This window comes from Thunnus thynnus, chromosome 6 (genome assembly GCF_963924715.1).
Source record: "Thunnus thynnus chromosome 6, fThuThy2.1, whole genome shotgun sequence".
Classification (NCBI taxonomy): Eukaryota; Metazoa; Chordata; class Actinopteri; order Scombriformes; family Scombridae; genus Thunnus; species Thunnus thynnus.
The window spans coordinates 27743651-27758688 of record NC_089522.1 but is presented as its reverse complement, the minus strand read 5'-3'; the positions used below and the strand labels follow the sequence as shown (position 1 = coordinate 27758688).

At 38.5% G+C, this 15038-nt stretch overlaps 1 protein-coding gene across 2 annotated transcripts; it reads right to left on the bottom strand.

The window, feature by feature from the left end:
* Positions 1-2668: 2668 nt before the first annotated feature.
* On the bottom strand, positions 2669-14184 carry LOC137184980 (NLR family CARD domain-containing protein 3-like). Of its 2 annotated transcripts, XM_067593148.1 has the most exons (8): positions 13695-14184; positions 10731-10778; positions 10025-10310; positions 6655-8443; positions 6378-6551; positions 6062-6235; positions 5056-5102; positions 2669-4826 (listed from the first exon to the last, which is right to left on the bottom strand). In XM_067593148.1, the coding sequence occupies exons 3-8, from the start codon at positions 10299-10301 to the stop codon at positions 4273-4275; spliced, it is 3015 nt and encodes a 1004-aa protein (XP_067449249.1). In that variant the 5' UTR covers positions 10302-10310; positions 10731-10778; positions 13695-14184; the 3' UTR covers positions 2669-4272. The 2 variants fall into 2 exon arrangements, with proteins under 2 accessions (XP_067449249.1, XP_067449251.1); XM_067593150.1 differs by lacking the exon at positions 13695-14184 and having other exon boundaries at positions 10731-13578.
* Positions 14185-15038: the final 854 nt, after the last annotated feature.

Sequence of the window (15038 nt, the reverse complement as noted above, 5' to 3'; positions counted from 1 at the left end):
TCCAGTAGTTTTCAGATCTTATCAGTGTGTGGTGTATATATTATTCCCATAGGAGTTTTAGTTTTTTAGTTCTAAACCTTAATTGATAGGGAGAACAATGTCCAGCTCTCACTCACTGCAATACAAACTGCAGTTGGTCCCTCTTGTTTCTTAAACTTACAGATTCTCTCCCCCTTCAAACACTGTGTAAACACATTAAACATTTTCATCCTCAACTTATCTTGCTGCCACTAATGATGTATAAATCTCTGGGCTATAAACTTTAGTTTCAGGCAAATCAATTTCTCCTCAACAAAATGGGAACTTTTTCTTCACATATCAGGGTTAGTCTACTGGCTCTGCGGTTTAAGCACTGTTCTTATGTTCAGCTTTCCTGTGGGATTACAAGGTTGTGGGTTTGATCCCCGCTCCTGGCAAGACTGCTGTTTTTAAGGAAACGCAGACACAGAGACACACAGCTGGTTCCAATCAGCCGATAGAGATTCTCTCTCTCCCCTTTAACTGTAAGAACATTCAGACCTTCAGAGGCTTCATGTTTCATTCACAATTCAAAACTGCTTCAGTTTCTCTTTCTCTCACACACACATACGCACGCACACACAGACTTATCTGATCAATAAATCTATAACAATATGTCTTCACATAGGGAAAGAACAAATATTAAAACAGTAAAAGCATATGATTATTTGTACACTATTATTACATTTACACACTATTAATACATAAATCACTATTCTATTAATATATGAAAACTGTACTATTTTAACTACATGTTCAAAATATAACACAGTAAATAGTAAAGAAAATAAGGAAAATACTATATTTTTGCAAATAATTTCTTTATACATTATTGTAAATAAACATGTTGCACATGTTGTAAATAAAGTTATTATCACTTGTATGACGTTAGTGACATATGTGACTGGGGACCCGCCAGGGGCCTCGACGGGACGTTGAGAGCCTGACATATCAACACATGAAGAACTTAAGCACCTATTAGCGCATGAAAATAAAACCATAAATGTGCCAATAGAAGATGAAGAAATAAAGAAAATCAATACCCTGCAATTAACATCCAAATCCTCACCCTTTGTGTCAAAACACAAGAAGAAAAAAACTAAAAAAAAGGCATTTTTCATTTCTCATTTCATTTCACATCAAGACTTGTGTAAGCAATGTCGCACTGCCGGTGTGGTCATATCGTTCGGCTGGAACTCATTGAAATTTGCTTTTCAACCTGTCACAAAACATCTTAAGATTTGTGATTGCATCTGAAACGGTCAAGGGCTTAAAAACAGAATTATGAAAGGATGAAAAGTTTGACAATATTGAGTTAGACAAATTAATCAGAAAATTAAGACCAAAATATGACTCATAACCATATGAGGTTATCATGTGGAAATATAGTCAACCCTAATTTTATGGTACAGAAAGTAATTTTAAAAGTTACCATACACTTAAATTAAATTCTCATTTAATATTTACCAATACCCCCCACTCCCAAAAAGTTTAAAGGTGCTGAACATACTAACAATGTACTTAACCTATTGATTATATATAATTAGTGCAAGTACAAATATACTGAAATACACTTTTGGACACTTGACTGTGTGATTTTGAGACACCATTAAGTTATAATTAAGTCCCCATCCACTTTAAATATTTTTTTCTTCTCGTTCCTTTGCTTAGATGTTTGAGTTCCACTGTGCAGATTTTGACCCTCTGGTGTTATAGGATAAAACACGCAGTTGCACTTTAAAGGAAATGAAATGACTCAGACTGTGCAATTAATTACATTATTGCACTTGAAAATTGAGCATTTTTCCAATGCAGTGGACTGATTTAGCCTGGGACTGTGCAATCTACTGTGCATGACATTTGAGGTTACTGTATATATGGTGCATTGATTGAGAAAAGACCTGGGTTGAAGCAGTTTAGTCTATATACAGCATATAGTACAGTATCTTCTAATCTTTATATTGTACTGCTTTCATATGAGAAAACAATGTACACATTGTTTTACAGAATTTATTTCAAAAATTGAATCGTTATTTTTGTTTTCTTAGATGTTCCTGGAGCTGTCTCACCACCATCCACTACTACTTTTCATTTTGTCCAGCGGTGAGTACTGTAGCTCCCTCACTTTGTTTTGTGCATTGCATTGTTGGAGAATATTATCCATCAACAGCACACACAAAAATCAATCAAAAGTCAATTTTGTCACTTTTCCATTATGAACACACTAAACACTTAAACCTGCTATATAGTGAATGACTGATCCAACTGTGGTGAATGATGAATGAGCAGAATACACTGAAACTTAGTGACTCTTTTGTCCACTCTACTGCTGTGTTTTTTAGATATATATGGTATGGTCTGAATATACATTCATGTTTCTATCTCCAGTGGATTCAAATGTGTTTTACTTCTTTAGGGGAGATGTCAATCAAGGACAGTCTATACAGGCCCACACAATCCTAAGTAGAGGTCTAATCAAGCAAAATAAGCCAAAACTCCTCTGTGGGTCTATCATTAAGGACCTTTAAACTGGGAGAAGCAGAAGAATTTAAAAACGTATTGTTATGACCCAGCCTAAGAGAAACCCTGGCGCAACATGAAAATGACATTCCCTCGTCCCAGCTCCCAAGAAACAGCAGCAACAACGGACTTTTCAGCCCTTTAAATGTTTATTTCATAGTTGTAGTTTCAGGGTGAGTTAACAGCAAAACAACAAACAAAAGGGAACTAAAGCTAATCAACCTAAAATTACTTATTTAAACATAAAGAAACAAAAATACAAATCACTGACTCAACTCCTAACTTAACAGAAACAGGAGAAAAGATATTAAACAAAAATGCTATCCACCCCTACAGAAACTGGGCTGTTAAATATATTTACAAAGTTATTTACAATACTAGTTTCCTGTTATATTTCTATTGAAAATAAAACATACTTAAATAAATATTAATATTGATGAATTAGGGCCCCTGGTGGCCTTGGATGTTTCCAACATTGGTTTCTAAAATAGGGGAAAGTGGAACTTGAATTATTAGAAACTAAATTAAAGACTTTTAACATATTTATTTGTAATTGCATTTTAATGAGTTAATTACTATGTGCTTTTAAATTACGCACTGTAAAACTCAAAATAAAAAATATATACTTCATATTGTTAAATTTGCTAATTAATAATTGTATTTCTTTGATCTGTCTTTAAATGTTTAATGATTAAGCCTACATTTAAAAAGGATATTACAAAATGAGTATTTAAAAGCAGCAAGAGCTCTGATTATTTTTATAGGTTATATTTTGCTCACATGATGTGACTTCCCAAACACAGCTGTGTTTCATCAAATTACCACAAACTAACCAACAAACAGAAAAACATATCAAAAACTTGGGCCAGGTGTTTCAGTACAGGTGTACTCAGTCCTGTTTCCTGAGAAAACATATTGGACGGACGCCTGACACGCTCTTTTTATTTTTCTCTTTTTTTCATTTTTTCCTTAAGCGTTAATTAATGATAAAATGATGATGCGAAATACAGGACTGTAAAACACCACAGAATGAGAAATATATGTAACATCTGTAAAGATCATGTTTGCTGAATTCATTGTTATAAATGTTTTAGAGATTACAGCAAAGAGAGAAAGCAATAACCATGTAAAAAACAAGTGATGTACTCTGAATATATGTACTGAATAAGTAGCGAATGAGTATTTTTATTCAAGTGTAATACACCCAAAACTGCCCAGAAACATGGGATACAAAATAATATTTACATCACCTGTAGAGGCAAGAAAAATGAAGGGAAAGCAACCCACACATGTTATGTGTAAGACACATTACATCAGATAGAAACATATGTTGGTGTTAATGATTTAACACAAACTGAGCTGATGTCAAATAGACTGGGATGTCTGGTGGATATTTTCAGGAAAAAGTTCACATTAAGATCCTGATAAAAAGGAAATAACTAACAGCCACTTTCTGCTCCAAGAAAACTTAATTGAAGTTAATATCAGTGTCAATACAGTTTATACATATTAATTCAGCCCGGCGGAAATCATTTCGCTACTTCTAATAGAAACAATATTCTAACAATAAAGCATAGTCAGTGATCAAATGAAACCAGAGTGAAACTTCGTCCATCATTTAAGCACAGGGAGCTGCCGGTGTCACTTCCAGTTTCCAGTTCACCAGTTGTTCACTGGCAAACAGAGTGAACAGTGATTGAGCAGCTGTCTTCACTCAGCAGTCTGAGTGTTTGTCTACACAGGGGGACACAGAGACACCGAGGCACCAGGCCAGAGCCCAAACCCAGGATACAGAGGTTGAGTGAATGTAGTGTTGAAGGTGTGGAGGTGGATCAGTGTGCCAGAGGAGACTCTGTAGAAGGACAGAATGCCAGCAGGACAGTCCACATACACTACTACTCTGTTAGAGGCAGAGGAGGGGAAGAAGAGGGGGTAGGACGAGGAAGGGATGGATGTGCGTATCCCATTGTGACGGACATGGTAACCAAGAGCAGAGCAGTCCAGAGTCCAGGACTGATCATTAAATCCAAACAAACAGTCAGAACTGTCTCCTTTCCTGCCGATCCCTCTGTAAGACACTGCTATAAGAACTCCTCCTGTCCACTCTACCTCCCAGTAACAGCGACCAGTAAGGCCATTTCTATACAGCAGCTGAGGACCTACGTCAAATCTGTCTGGATGATCAGGATATGGCTGATGCTGTCCTACACATGTCACCGTCCTGTTGTTGTTAAACAGTTTGAGGGTTGTGTTTATTGTGTTTGTATCCGGTGTGAGTTCACAGATATCTGATGAAGAAAAGATGAAACAACACAGCAGCAGTTTATCATCTGACACACCTGTTGGATTTATTCTCTGTTTAAGTTGATCTTTTGTACATTTCTATCAAGTTTGACAATGATGCATTTTCTAAGAAATGTTTTACTGAATAAATACCACAAAGATCAACTTAGTATTTAAAGAGAAAAAGACTGTGTGCTGTTAAGTTGTCATGAATCAAATAAAATCCACACTTACACTTCTTCATACCAGGTTTTAACCTGTGCTCTCCACCATGGTCCACCCTGGAGGAAGAAACACAGTTAAAATTGTTTTCTATCCAACATGAGTCCTAACTGCTGGTTAACATGAAGCAGTGTTCCTCAGTTTGTCAAAGAGACGCAGAAACTGGCTGCAACTCATCTGTCTCAACTGTGTGCTGCATTCTTTAACTGAAGTCTGTGACGAACGTGAAGAAGAAGATGTGATGTACAAATATGTCCTCCCATGTGATAAATCAGAATATTAAATATTGACAGAGTTTGTCATGACTTCAATATCAAAAGGAGACTGAATTTCAAGGTGAATGTTAAGGAGCAATTTTGAAATCATCAAAGAATACACCTATAAGATAGCAAACCATTTTAATGCAATTATATGCATTTGTTTATTCGTTTGCTTTCAATATATAATTATAGAGGTTATAATAATAATGATAATAATAATAATGATGATAATAATAAATAATACAGGAAAATATGTGACTTGGAGATGTTTAGTAATTCAATATTGAAAGGAGATTGTATTTCAAGTTGATTAAGGAGTAATTTTTCAGTTGGAGAATAAATGCACCTTTAAAACATCTTACTGTAATTATATGCATTTGTTCATTCATTTGGTTTGAATATATAGGCTAATAATAATAGTTGAAAGACACTGTAAGAAGCAACAAGGACAAGTTAGGAAGTTCTAAATAAAGTTCATGATACAAGTGAACCTCTTTATAATAAACATTAAATACATCCATAATAAAATAATATATGGACTCTCCTCTGATGAGTTAAGGGACACCAGGAGAACAGGAAAGTTTCACAAAAAAATAACTTTAGGTCGCCTTTTCCTAAGGTTTCACTCACATCACATGGTCTTCAAACTATTATTTCCATGATCAAGAATGAACATTTATGTTCAGCATCAAAGTTGTTTACCTGAGAGTGTCCACCTGTCTGTCCATACCTGAGAATGTCCACCTGTCTGTCCATACCTGAGAGTATCCAGTCTCCAGTGTGGATCCTCCAGTCCAGCAGACAGCAGCTTCTGTCCTAAGGCTCCTGGATGATTGTAGCTCAGGTCCAGTTCTTTCAGATGGGAGGGGTTGGAGCTCAGAGCTGAGGCCAGAGAAGCACAGCCTTCCTCTGTGATATGACATCCTGACAGACTGTAATTCAGAAAATTAAGTTAAGTGTTTCAGAAAATCATGTTAGCAGGACAATCCTATAGATGTTGACCATCTTCACTAAGATGAACCTAAAGCAGGATGAGTAGGATATTGAAGATGAACTGTTTATATGAATCCTGACCTGAGAGTTTCCAGTGTACAGTGTGGACTTTCCAGTCCAGCAGACAGTAGCTTCACTCCTGAATCCTGCAGGTTGTTGTTACTCAGATCCAACTCTCTCAGACTAGAGGACTGAGAGCTGAGAACTGAGGACAGAGCTGCACAGCTTCTCTTTGAGAGGTTACAGAAACCCAGTCTGAAGAAGAATTAGTGATTAACACAATCAAAACTTTTTGTCATCTATACAATTAAAAAGACATTGTTTGACATTATTCATTTATATTAATTCATCCACTTACAGAGCTTTATTTGAAACTTTGACCACTGGTAGCAGCCTCAGAAGAGCCTCCTCTGAAGCAGAGTATTTCTTCAGGTCAAACACGTCCAGATCTTTTTCTGATGACAGTAAGATGAAGGCCAGAGCTGACCACTGAGCAGGAGACAGTTCATCTGTGGAGAGACTTCCTGAACTCACATACTGTTGGATCTCTTCCAGTAGAGAATGATCGTTCATTTCATTCAGACAGTGGAACAGATTGATGCTTCTCTCTGCAGACTGTTTCACATTGATCTTCTTCTTGATGTACTCAATTGTTTCCTGATTGGTCTCTGAGCTACTTCCTGTAGGTGTCAGCAGGCCTCGTAGGAGAGTCTGATTTGTCTGCAGTGAAAGACCCAGGAGAAAGCGGAGGAACAAGTCCAGGTGTCCATTTGGACTCTTCAAAGCCTTATCCACAGCATCTTGGTAAAGGTATTTTTCTGCAGATTTGTTTCTAAATAGCGCAAAGAAGGAAGGCTCTGACAGCAGATTGACTCCAGAGTTGATGAACGTCAGATGGACATGAAGAGCAGCCAGAAACTCCTGAATGCTCAGATGGACAAAGCAGAACACCATGTCCTGGTATAGCCCTCTCTCCTCTCTGAAGATCTCTGTGAACACTCCTGAGTACACCGCGGCTGCTCTGATATCAATGCCACACTCTGTCAGGTCTGATTCATAGAAGATCAGGTTGCCTTTCTGCAGCTGCTCAAAAGCCAGTTTTCCCAGAGAAACAATCATCTTCCTGCTCTCTGGATTCCAGTGTGGATCTCTCTCAGTTTTTCCATCATACTTGACGTTCTTCAGCTTGGACTGAACCACCAAGAAGTGGATGTACATCTCAGTCAGGGTCTTGGGCAGCTCTCCTCCCTCTCTGCTTTTCAACATATCCTCCAGAACTGTAGCAGTGATCCAGCTGAAGACTGGGATGTGGCACATGATGTGGAGGCTTCGTGATGTCTTGATGTGGGAGATGATTCTGTCGGCCTGCTCCTCATCTCTGAATCTCTTCCTGAAGTACTCCTCCTTCTGTGAGTCCGTGAAGCCTCTGACCTCTGTCACTATGTCGACATACTCAGGAGGGATCTGATTGGCTGCTGCAGGTCGTGTGGTTATCCAGACATGAGCAGAGGGAAGCAGTTTCCCCCTGATGAGGTTTGTCAGCAGCACATCCACTGAGGTGGACTCTGTAACATCAGTCAAGATCTCATTGTTGTGAAAGTCCAGAGGAAGTCGACATTCATCCAGACCGTCAAAGATGAACACAACCTGGAACTCTTCAAACCTGCAGATTCCTGCTTCTTTGGTTTCAGTAAAGAAGTGATGAACAAGTTCCACCAAGCTGTACTTTCTCTCTTTCAGCACATTCAGCTCTCTGAAAGTGAACGGAAATGTGAACTGTATCTCCTGGTTGGCTTTGTCTTCAGCCCAGTCCAGAGTGAACTTCTGTGTTAAGACTGTTTTCCCAATGCCAGCCACCCCCTTTGTCATCACTCTTCTAATTGGTTCATCTCTTCTAGGTGAGGCTTTAAAGATGTCCACTTGTCTGATTGTTGTTTCTGCTCTGTCTGGTTTCCTGAATGCTGTTTCAATCTGTCTGATCTCATGTTCCATGTTGACGTCTCCACTTTCTTCCGTTATGATGTAGATCTCAGTGTAGATCTCTTCTAGGAGTTTTGAATTTCCTGCTTTTGTAATTTTCTCGAACAAACACTGAAATTTCTTCTTCAGCTTTGATTTGAGTTTATGCTGACACTGGGCAAAAATCTCTGTGTGAAAACATAAATAAGAGAGTAATGTTAGAGTAGGTTTTAGTAGTTTTGTAATAATTGTGCACATTTGATTCATAACAAAATATTTCCTCAGATCAAAATATTGTTCATATTGTGATGAATCACACAACAATTGTACAACCATTTACACCAAAACATCCTCCTGAATTTGTTTAAGTCTCCCCTCCAGTATTCTCCCATTGGTTTCTGAAGTAGCCTCAGCAATGTGCCTCCCAAATAGTTGGAGCACAACCTCTGGTCCCCTTTTTAAAAATGGGGATCACCAAGTTCACAGGCACTGTCCCCAACCTCCAAGTAACACTGTGTCACCCCGCGGGACCCAACACAAATCTTGCAGGAGCAGGCGGCTATAACTTTGCTGCGGGTAGTCAAAAAAATATACCGTGGGTCCCAGGATTTAACCAGCACTGAAGGCCGACTCTCACAGAGCCAGGCTTAGTGCTCAGTCAGCGCTCCTCCTGGTGCTCCGATACAGCTTCCTGCTGCTGCTCCTCCTCACACACATACACATACACTCATGATTGCATTGCTGCTGCCACCTGCTGACTTCACCTGAACAAGCAAGGAACAGAAACACCAAACAATGTGTGCATATTGCATTATGCCATACCACAGGTTATTACTACTTTTGCGCTCTTTTAGGAGGTAACGGAGGAGTTGCATGCCATCATCATTAGGAGTGCTACTCCTGATCAGTGCGTTAAAAGACACAGGGAAACTAAACAAAATAAAAGAACCTCAGCAAAACAAACAACCACAGCCAACAACACATGTTCAAAAATAATATGTAGGCTAAAATAGATAAATACAATATAATTTTGCCCTAGAACAGGTGTACCCTACTTATTGCACTAGAATAACTGTAGTTAGGGCTCTACCCTGAACCAACCAAGCCTGAAAGGACTCCTCCTTCAGGTTGATACCAGCAACCTTCTGGCCAGAAGTAAGAGCAGCTGCTCCTGTGATGGAGGTTTGGGAAATGGCCGTACCTTTCACCCTGGGAAACTTCAGAAAAGGACAGAGTTCAATCCTTATTCAGGAGTTTGTTTTCAGAGCTGGCATAATGCGTAGATCTGAGTCTAGCTACATCTAGTTAGTACTGCTCCACCTCCGGCACCAACTCTGGTTCTTTTTCCAACAAAGAGCTGACATTCCACATTCCTGGAACTGGTTTTCAAAGCTTAGGGTAAACATGCCAGGGTCATTGCCTTTGCATGACACCCATTTGGCAACACACCTGACCCATATGTCCAGTGTTGCATGTAGATCTGGCCAACAGACAGTCTCTCTACTCTAGGTGAGGCACCTTGCTTACAAAGGTTCTCATAAAGATTTTCACCTGGGACTAATTTGCCTTGGGTGACCAGGAGCTTTTGTCCCTGACAAGAAAAGCTTCAATTAAGGGTCATGGTGATTCTCAATGTCCGCCAGATTTTTGATATTATAAAGATTCAATATCCTCACTTCTACTGTATCTGTTGTTATTGGCATGTAAATTACCTTATCACAGTTTAAAAGTATTCTGTTATGTAGTTATATTCTTTTTTAAAGACTTACCTGCAGGTTCGTAAACAGTGTTTGATAAATTCTCCAAAAGATTATTCTGATTTATCTTCCCCAAAACCATTCTGGTCACTTTAATAGTGTTTATACAGTAGTTTTGGACCATTTGATCCACTGTGTCCATTCTGTCGGCATTCTCTAGTTGACTCTTTCGGATTGCTCTGAAGCCTTCGAGGACCCCCTGCTGCTGAAGGTACCACTTGAACATTTTAAAGTCCTCGGCTCCCAAATCCTCCAATGTTTCCAAGATCATCTCTTTAGGTGTCGCCATCTTTTCTCCCTGCCAAGACCCCAAAGAGATCAAAGGAAAAATTACTTTTCTGAATTTGAAAACATTCCTTTTTTTCAGACCAAGTTTTGTAGAGTGAGCTATAGCTGAATTAGGTTGTTTAGTTTTAATGCGCAATAATAACCCAGAGGGGTCATATGGAGAAGTTGGGATGAAGAGCTTTGCTCAAGTACATCTCAGTGGTACTGGAAAAGTACTGACTTTTCACTCTCTAAATCAGAAAACAATTTGTAGACTCCAATAAAAGTGACCGCATTTGTTTTAGAAACCGCATTAACTATATTCCTTTTTATAGTTTTATTTTTGTCCAATTGAGAGATCATATGCAGCAAGTTACAGTTAACTTCTGTTTAAAAACTGATGACATGCATATACTTTTAGTCAGCTGTGTGGCAGGAAGAAAGTACTCACCAGGTGAATTCAGACCCACATCTGGTCACAGAGTCGTTCTACCTTTACCTGTAGAGGAAACACAGAGAGAAGCTGCAGCTGACTCTCCTTCGTCAGTCCTTCATCATCAATCTGAAGATGCTGCCACACTCTCATAACTTCACAGTCAAAGTCCAAAACCATAAAGATGATATTAAACCAGTGAACCCTGCAGCAGAGGTCAGCTCCAAACACACAGGGGGAACCTGCCAAGACTTTCTGTGAGGACATTAAACAATGTCACAGTGCAGCAGTATTCTGATTTCACTGGAATCTTATGTTTTTCTGTCCAAAAACAAATCATTATTCTTTGTCTGATATGTGCGAAAAGGAGCAAACCATGCAGAATATTTAAAAAACTGAAACCTTTAACCCATACCAAAATACATTATCTCTATCTTGTCATAAAATTGCTTTTATTGTCAATTAACTGACTACAAAGCATTTATTTAAACAACATGATTCACTTTTAATGTTTTTTAAAAGGTAAATGTTTATTAAGATAACATGTAAAAATCAGTGCCAGTGTACCTTAACCCTTTAACATCTAGTGTCAGTTATGTACTGTACTATATTTGGCAAAGATGTACTATTTGAGAATGATCGTAATTAACTTTTTATTGAACTAGAGGTCTGAGCTAGATATTATGCTCCTCTAGGTAAGATAGACAAAATAATCTAGTTAGACAAATTAATAGACTGCCACAAAGTCGAGCCTAAACATGAACCACAGAATTAAACAAACGTTTGAAGAGGTTGAATTTCACCTTTGGCAAAACAAAACTTTTCTTATTTATTCTGGCATTTTGTTCCTTCCACAAATGCAGTAAACAAAGCAACATAATTCATCATTATAACTTCCATCTCTGCTGCTATCAGATCATTTTAACACCTGCTGACACAAACATGATGAAAACTGTTGGTTACATACCTTTAGATGCTGAAAATAATAGCTATATGAGTGAAGGTGAAATTAAGTAGCAGCTTCAACCAGGGAACCAGTGTTTCAACTATAATAGTACAGGCTTGGCGGGCCACCAGGCCAACGAGAACCCCCGCCAGGCCCAAAAATATTTTTTTTAAATGCCAAAAATAACGCCAAATATCCATTCATTCGAAAATCAATAGCATTTGGGAGAATCTGAGCAGCGCTGTTTCGAAACGTGAGTCCACGTCTGTGTCGTTGCCTGGGAAACTGCAGGTACATAACTCCTTTTAAGGAATAGGGCAGAACGTAAACCAGTGAGTGGTTAAACGAGAGAGCGGGCATCAGAAAAGTGACAGTGAATGTGAGCAGAGCAGAGGAAAAGGTTAGCAGTAAGGCCATATTTCAGGCGGTGCAGCGTTCAGCCGCAGGGTCAAACGGACGTGTGAGGGCGTGTTTATTTGTCCTCTGGAATGTAACTGCATTGAAACAATCAGAAAATAACGTTTTTTGATCTGATTCACCAGCATCCTCGCTACCAGCGATCCCTCTCTTCATTCACTCTCTAGCTTGCTCGACCACTGCTGCTCTCTTTCTCTATCTCTCTCTCTCTCACTGGTGCTCTCTCTCTCTTTCTCTCGTCTTTTTTACAGTACAGACTACAGTGTGTAAGTTAATAAATGCTGCAGCTTGGGGATTAGCTCTGAAGTTAGCAACAATGAATTAGCCTAACCTGTTGATTCACAGTCTCTGTATTCATCTTCAACCTGAAGTGTTTTTTAAGGAAATCTTATCACAGAACAGAAGCTCTGGAACTTTGGAAAGAAAAACCTGCAACCAAAGTCAAATATTAACAGGAGTCCATTCCAGATAGCAGGTTCAACAAACTCTAACCCTGAACTCTGAGTTGATTAACCATAAGATGGGAAACTCTGAGTTTTCAGTTTCAGAACAGCTCATCAGTCAGTCCACTCAACTCTGAGTATGTTCACTCTACATTAAGCACATGTGAGGTGATTGAGAAAAGCAATCATCGATAGAGCTCCAATACTACAATTCACCAACAGGCAACACGTAAATAAAAGGCACTGTCTCCATTTTAATCCAGTGGACGATGTAGAGATATTAATGCGTGTGTATACAGACGGTGCATTTATCTTTAAAAAGAAGAACCTGAGTCAGAGCGGAAGAAGTGTCAATAAATTAACAGAATACATTTTTAATCTGATAGGGAACAAAACACAGGAGGCAGCAACTAAAGATGAAAAATATAGTTTAAGATTTAAAAAATATATGGATCAAATACATAGAGACATGACTATAAGCTGACAATCTGATCCAGTAATAATGTGTTTTGTGATTTAGACTTGAAAGGTTAAAATGCAGTGGATTTTAAATGTTTAGACGTCTATTTGTACGTTGGCTCAACAGCATTCAGTGATGCTGCTTCATCCTGCTCACTCAGAAATATTAACATATAATCTCCAATACTGTAAGAATGATGTTCCATCAGTGAAACCAATAACATCATGGGTGATAGAGATAATTCATTGATCCTACATGTCTAAAGCTCCATACCGATTTTTACATTTTAAACTTACAATTATACATTATGTGCAATAAACATTTCAGTGTATGAGCTGCTCTTACAAACTGACAGCTGTCTTGTGTGCACAGTGTTATAGCAGAGGGACATGCAGAGGTTTTATTCTGAGCTGAGGCTGAATTCACGCTGTGTAATATCCAACGTGAAGGCAAAAACCGTTGTTCAAAGAAATGACTGATGCGCACAAAAGCAGTAACTTTAGATAGTCCTGAGTAACTAAACTCATATCAAACCAGGATTTTGATTTTTTGATACGTATAAATGATAATGAGGAAATGAAACAGTTTGTCTGCTTTCGCTTTCAGGAAACATGGCCCCGGAGCCTGTACTACGAAGCGGGAGTTGGAGTTATTGGAGTTAGCGAGGTAACTTCAGGTCTGGGTTTTCAGGGTTACGACGGTGGTTCACTTCTTACCTGTTTTCATCGCCATGGTAACTTATGCTGAACAACTAACTTGCTCCGGCGCAGACTGACGTGTACGTCCCGTCCATGATTGAATCACATGATCACGGCCACGCAACATCTCGACCACTGACCAATGGTAGAGATCACTGCAAAAAAAAAAAAAAAAAAAAAAAAAAAAATTCATAATTTCTACAGGATCTCGACATGGACAAAAATCCTGAGTTTACAATGAAGTGACAAGTAAAAAGGAGCAATATATCGATGGCCAAAGCGCAAAACCTAATATCTGCAGAATTTTCCGGTTGGCTGATTTCACTTTAGATGATGAGAAAAAGGAAAGCTGCTCATATTTAGTCTGTCTGCAAGATAATCCCGTCCTTCGTTGTGACAGAAAAGTCACACAACAAAACAAAAACACAACACAGAGTCCCTGGATGTGTAGGGAGGCTATAGCACGAGTGTGTTACACAATCACTGAACATTCACTTCCAGCGGACAAGGAAGCAAATACACTGAATTTAGGGAATTCTGACCCTAGTATACTACAATGTAGTAACTATTACAAAAAGTTTAACAAACTTAATTTTATTTTTAATTTAATTTTAATTATTAACTTAATTTAGAGCATCGTTTTGTAGAACCTCTTCCAACTTGCACCAAGTGCAAAAGCTCCTATCTGCACTTTGCGAGGCATTAATACCTAGTCGATATTGTTAACACATAATAGGGATGTGCAGAGAGCCCAGTATTTGTATTTGTATCTGTATTTGTTGAGGCAGCAAAATTATTTGTATTTGTATTCGAATAAAATTGGACAGAGGCTTAAAAATTGCTTAAAAATACGCTTTTAATTTTAGAAACTTAAAGTGTTACAATAAGTGTTCATGAAGCGTGTGTCAGTAGCTCAGTTTATCTCTGGGGAACACCCTCAACTCTGGGAGTGATGTCCAAATTAGGAAATATGGGTCATGTAGCAGGTGGGTGTGACTCCCCTCACTGAGACCCACTGATAGGCGTCACAGCGGAGCAGAGGAGAGACACTGAGATAGCGATGTAACCAACCTGCACTCTGGTATTTGAAATGGTTTATTTTTCTTCCTGAAAACAAACAATTTTTGAAATATTTGTATGAAACAAATATTCGTAAAAAAAAAAAACCCACTATTTGTGCTTTGCCAAATAATGTATTTGTATTCGGGCACACCCCTAACACATGACATAATAATATAGTCCAAAAACAGTGTATTATATATTGGGTACCCTTAACAAATAGCATTCTGCAAGAAAACAAGTTTTTTTTAGTTTTCTCAAAAAAGTGCATTTTTCAGATAGGAGACTTTGCTCTTCGGCTAT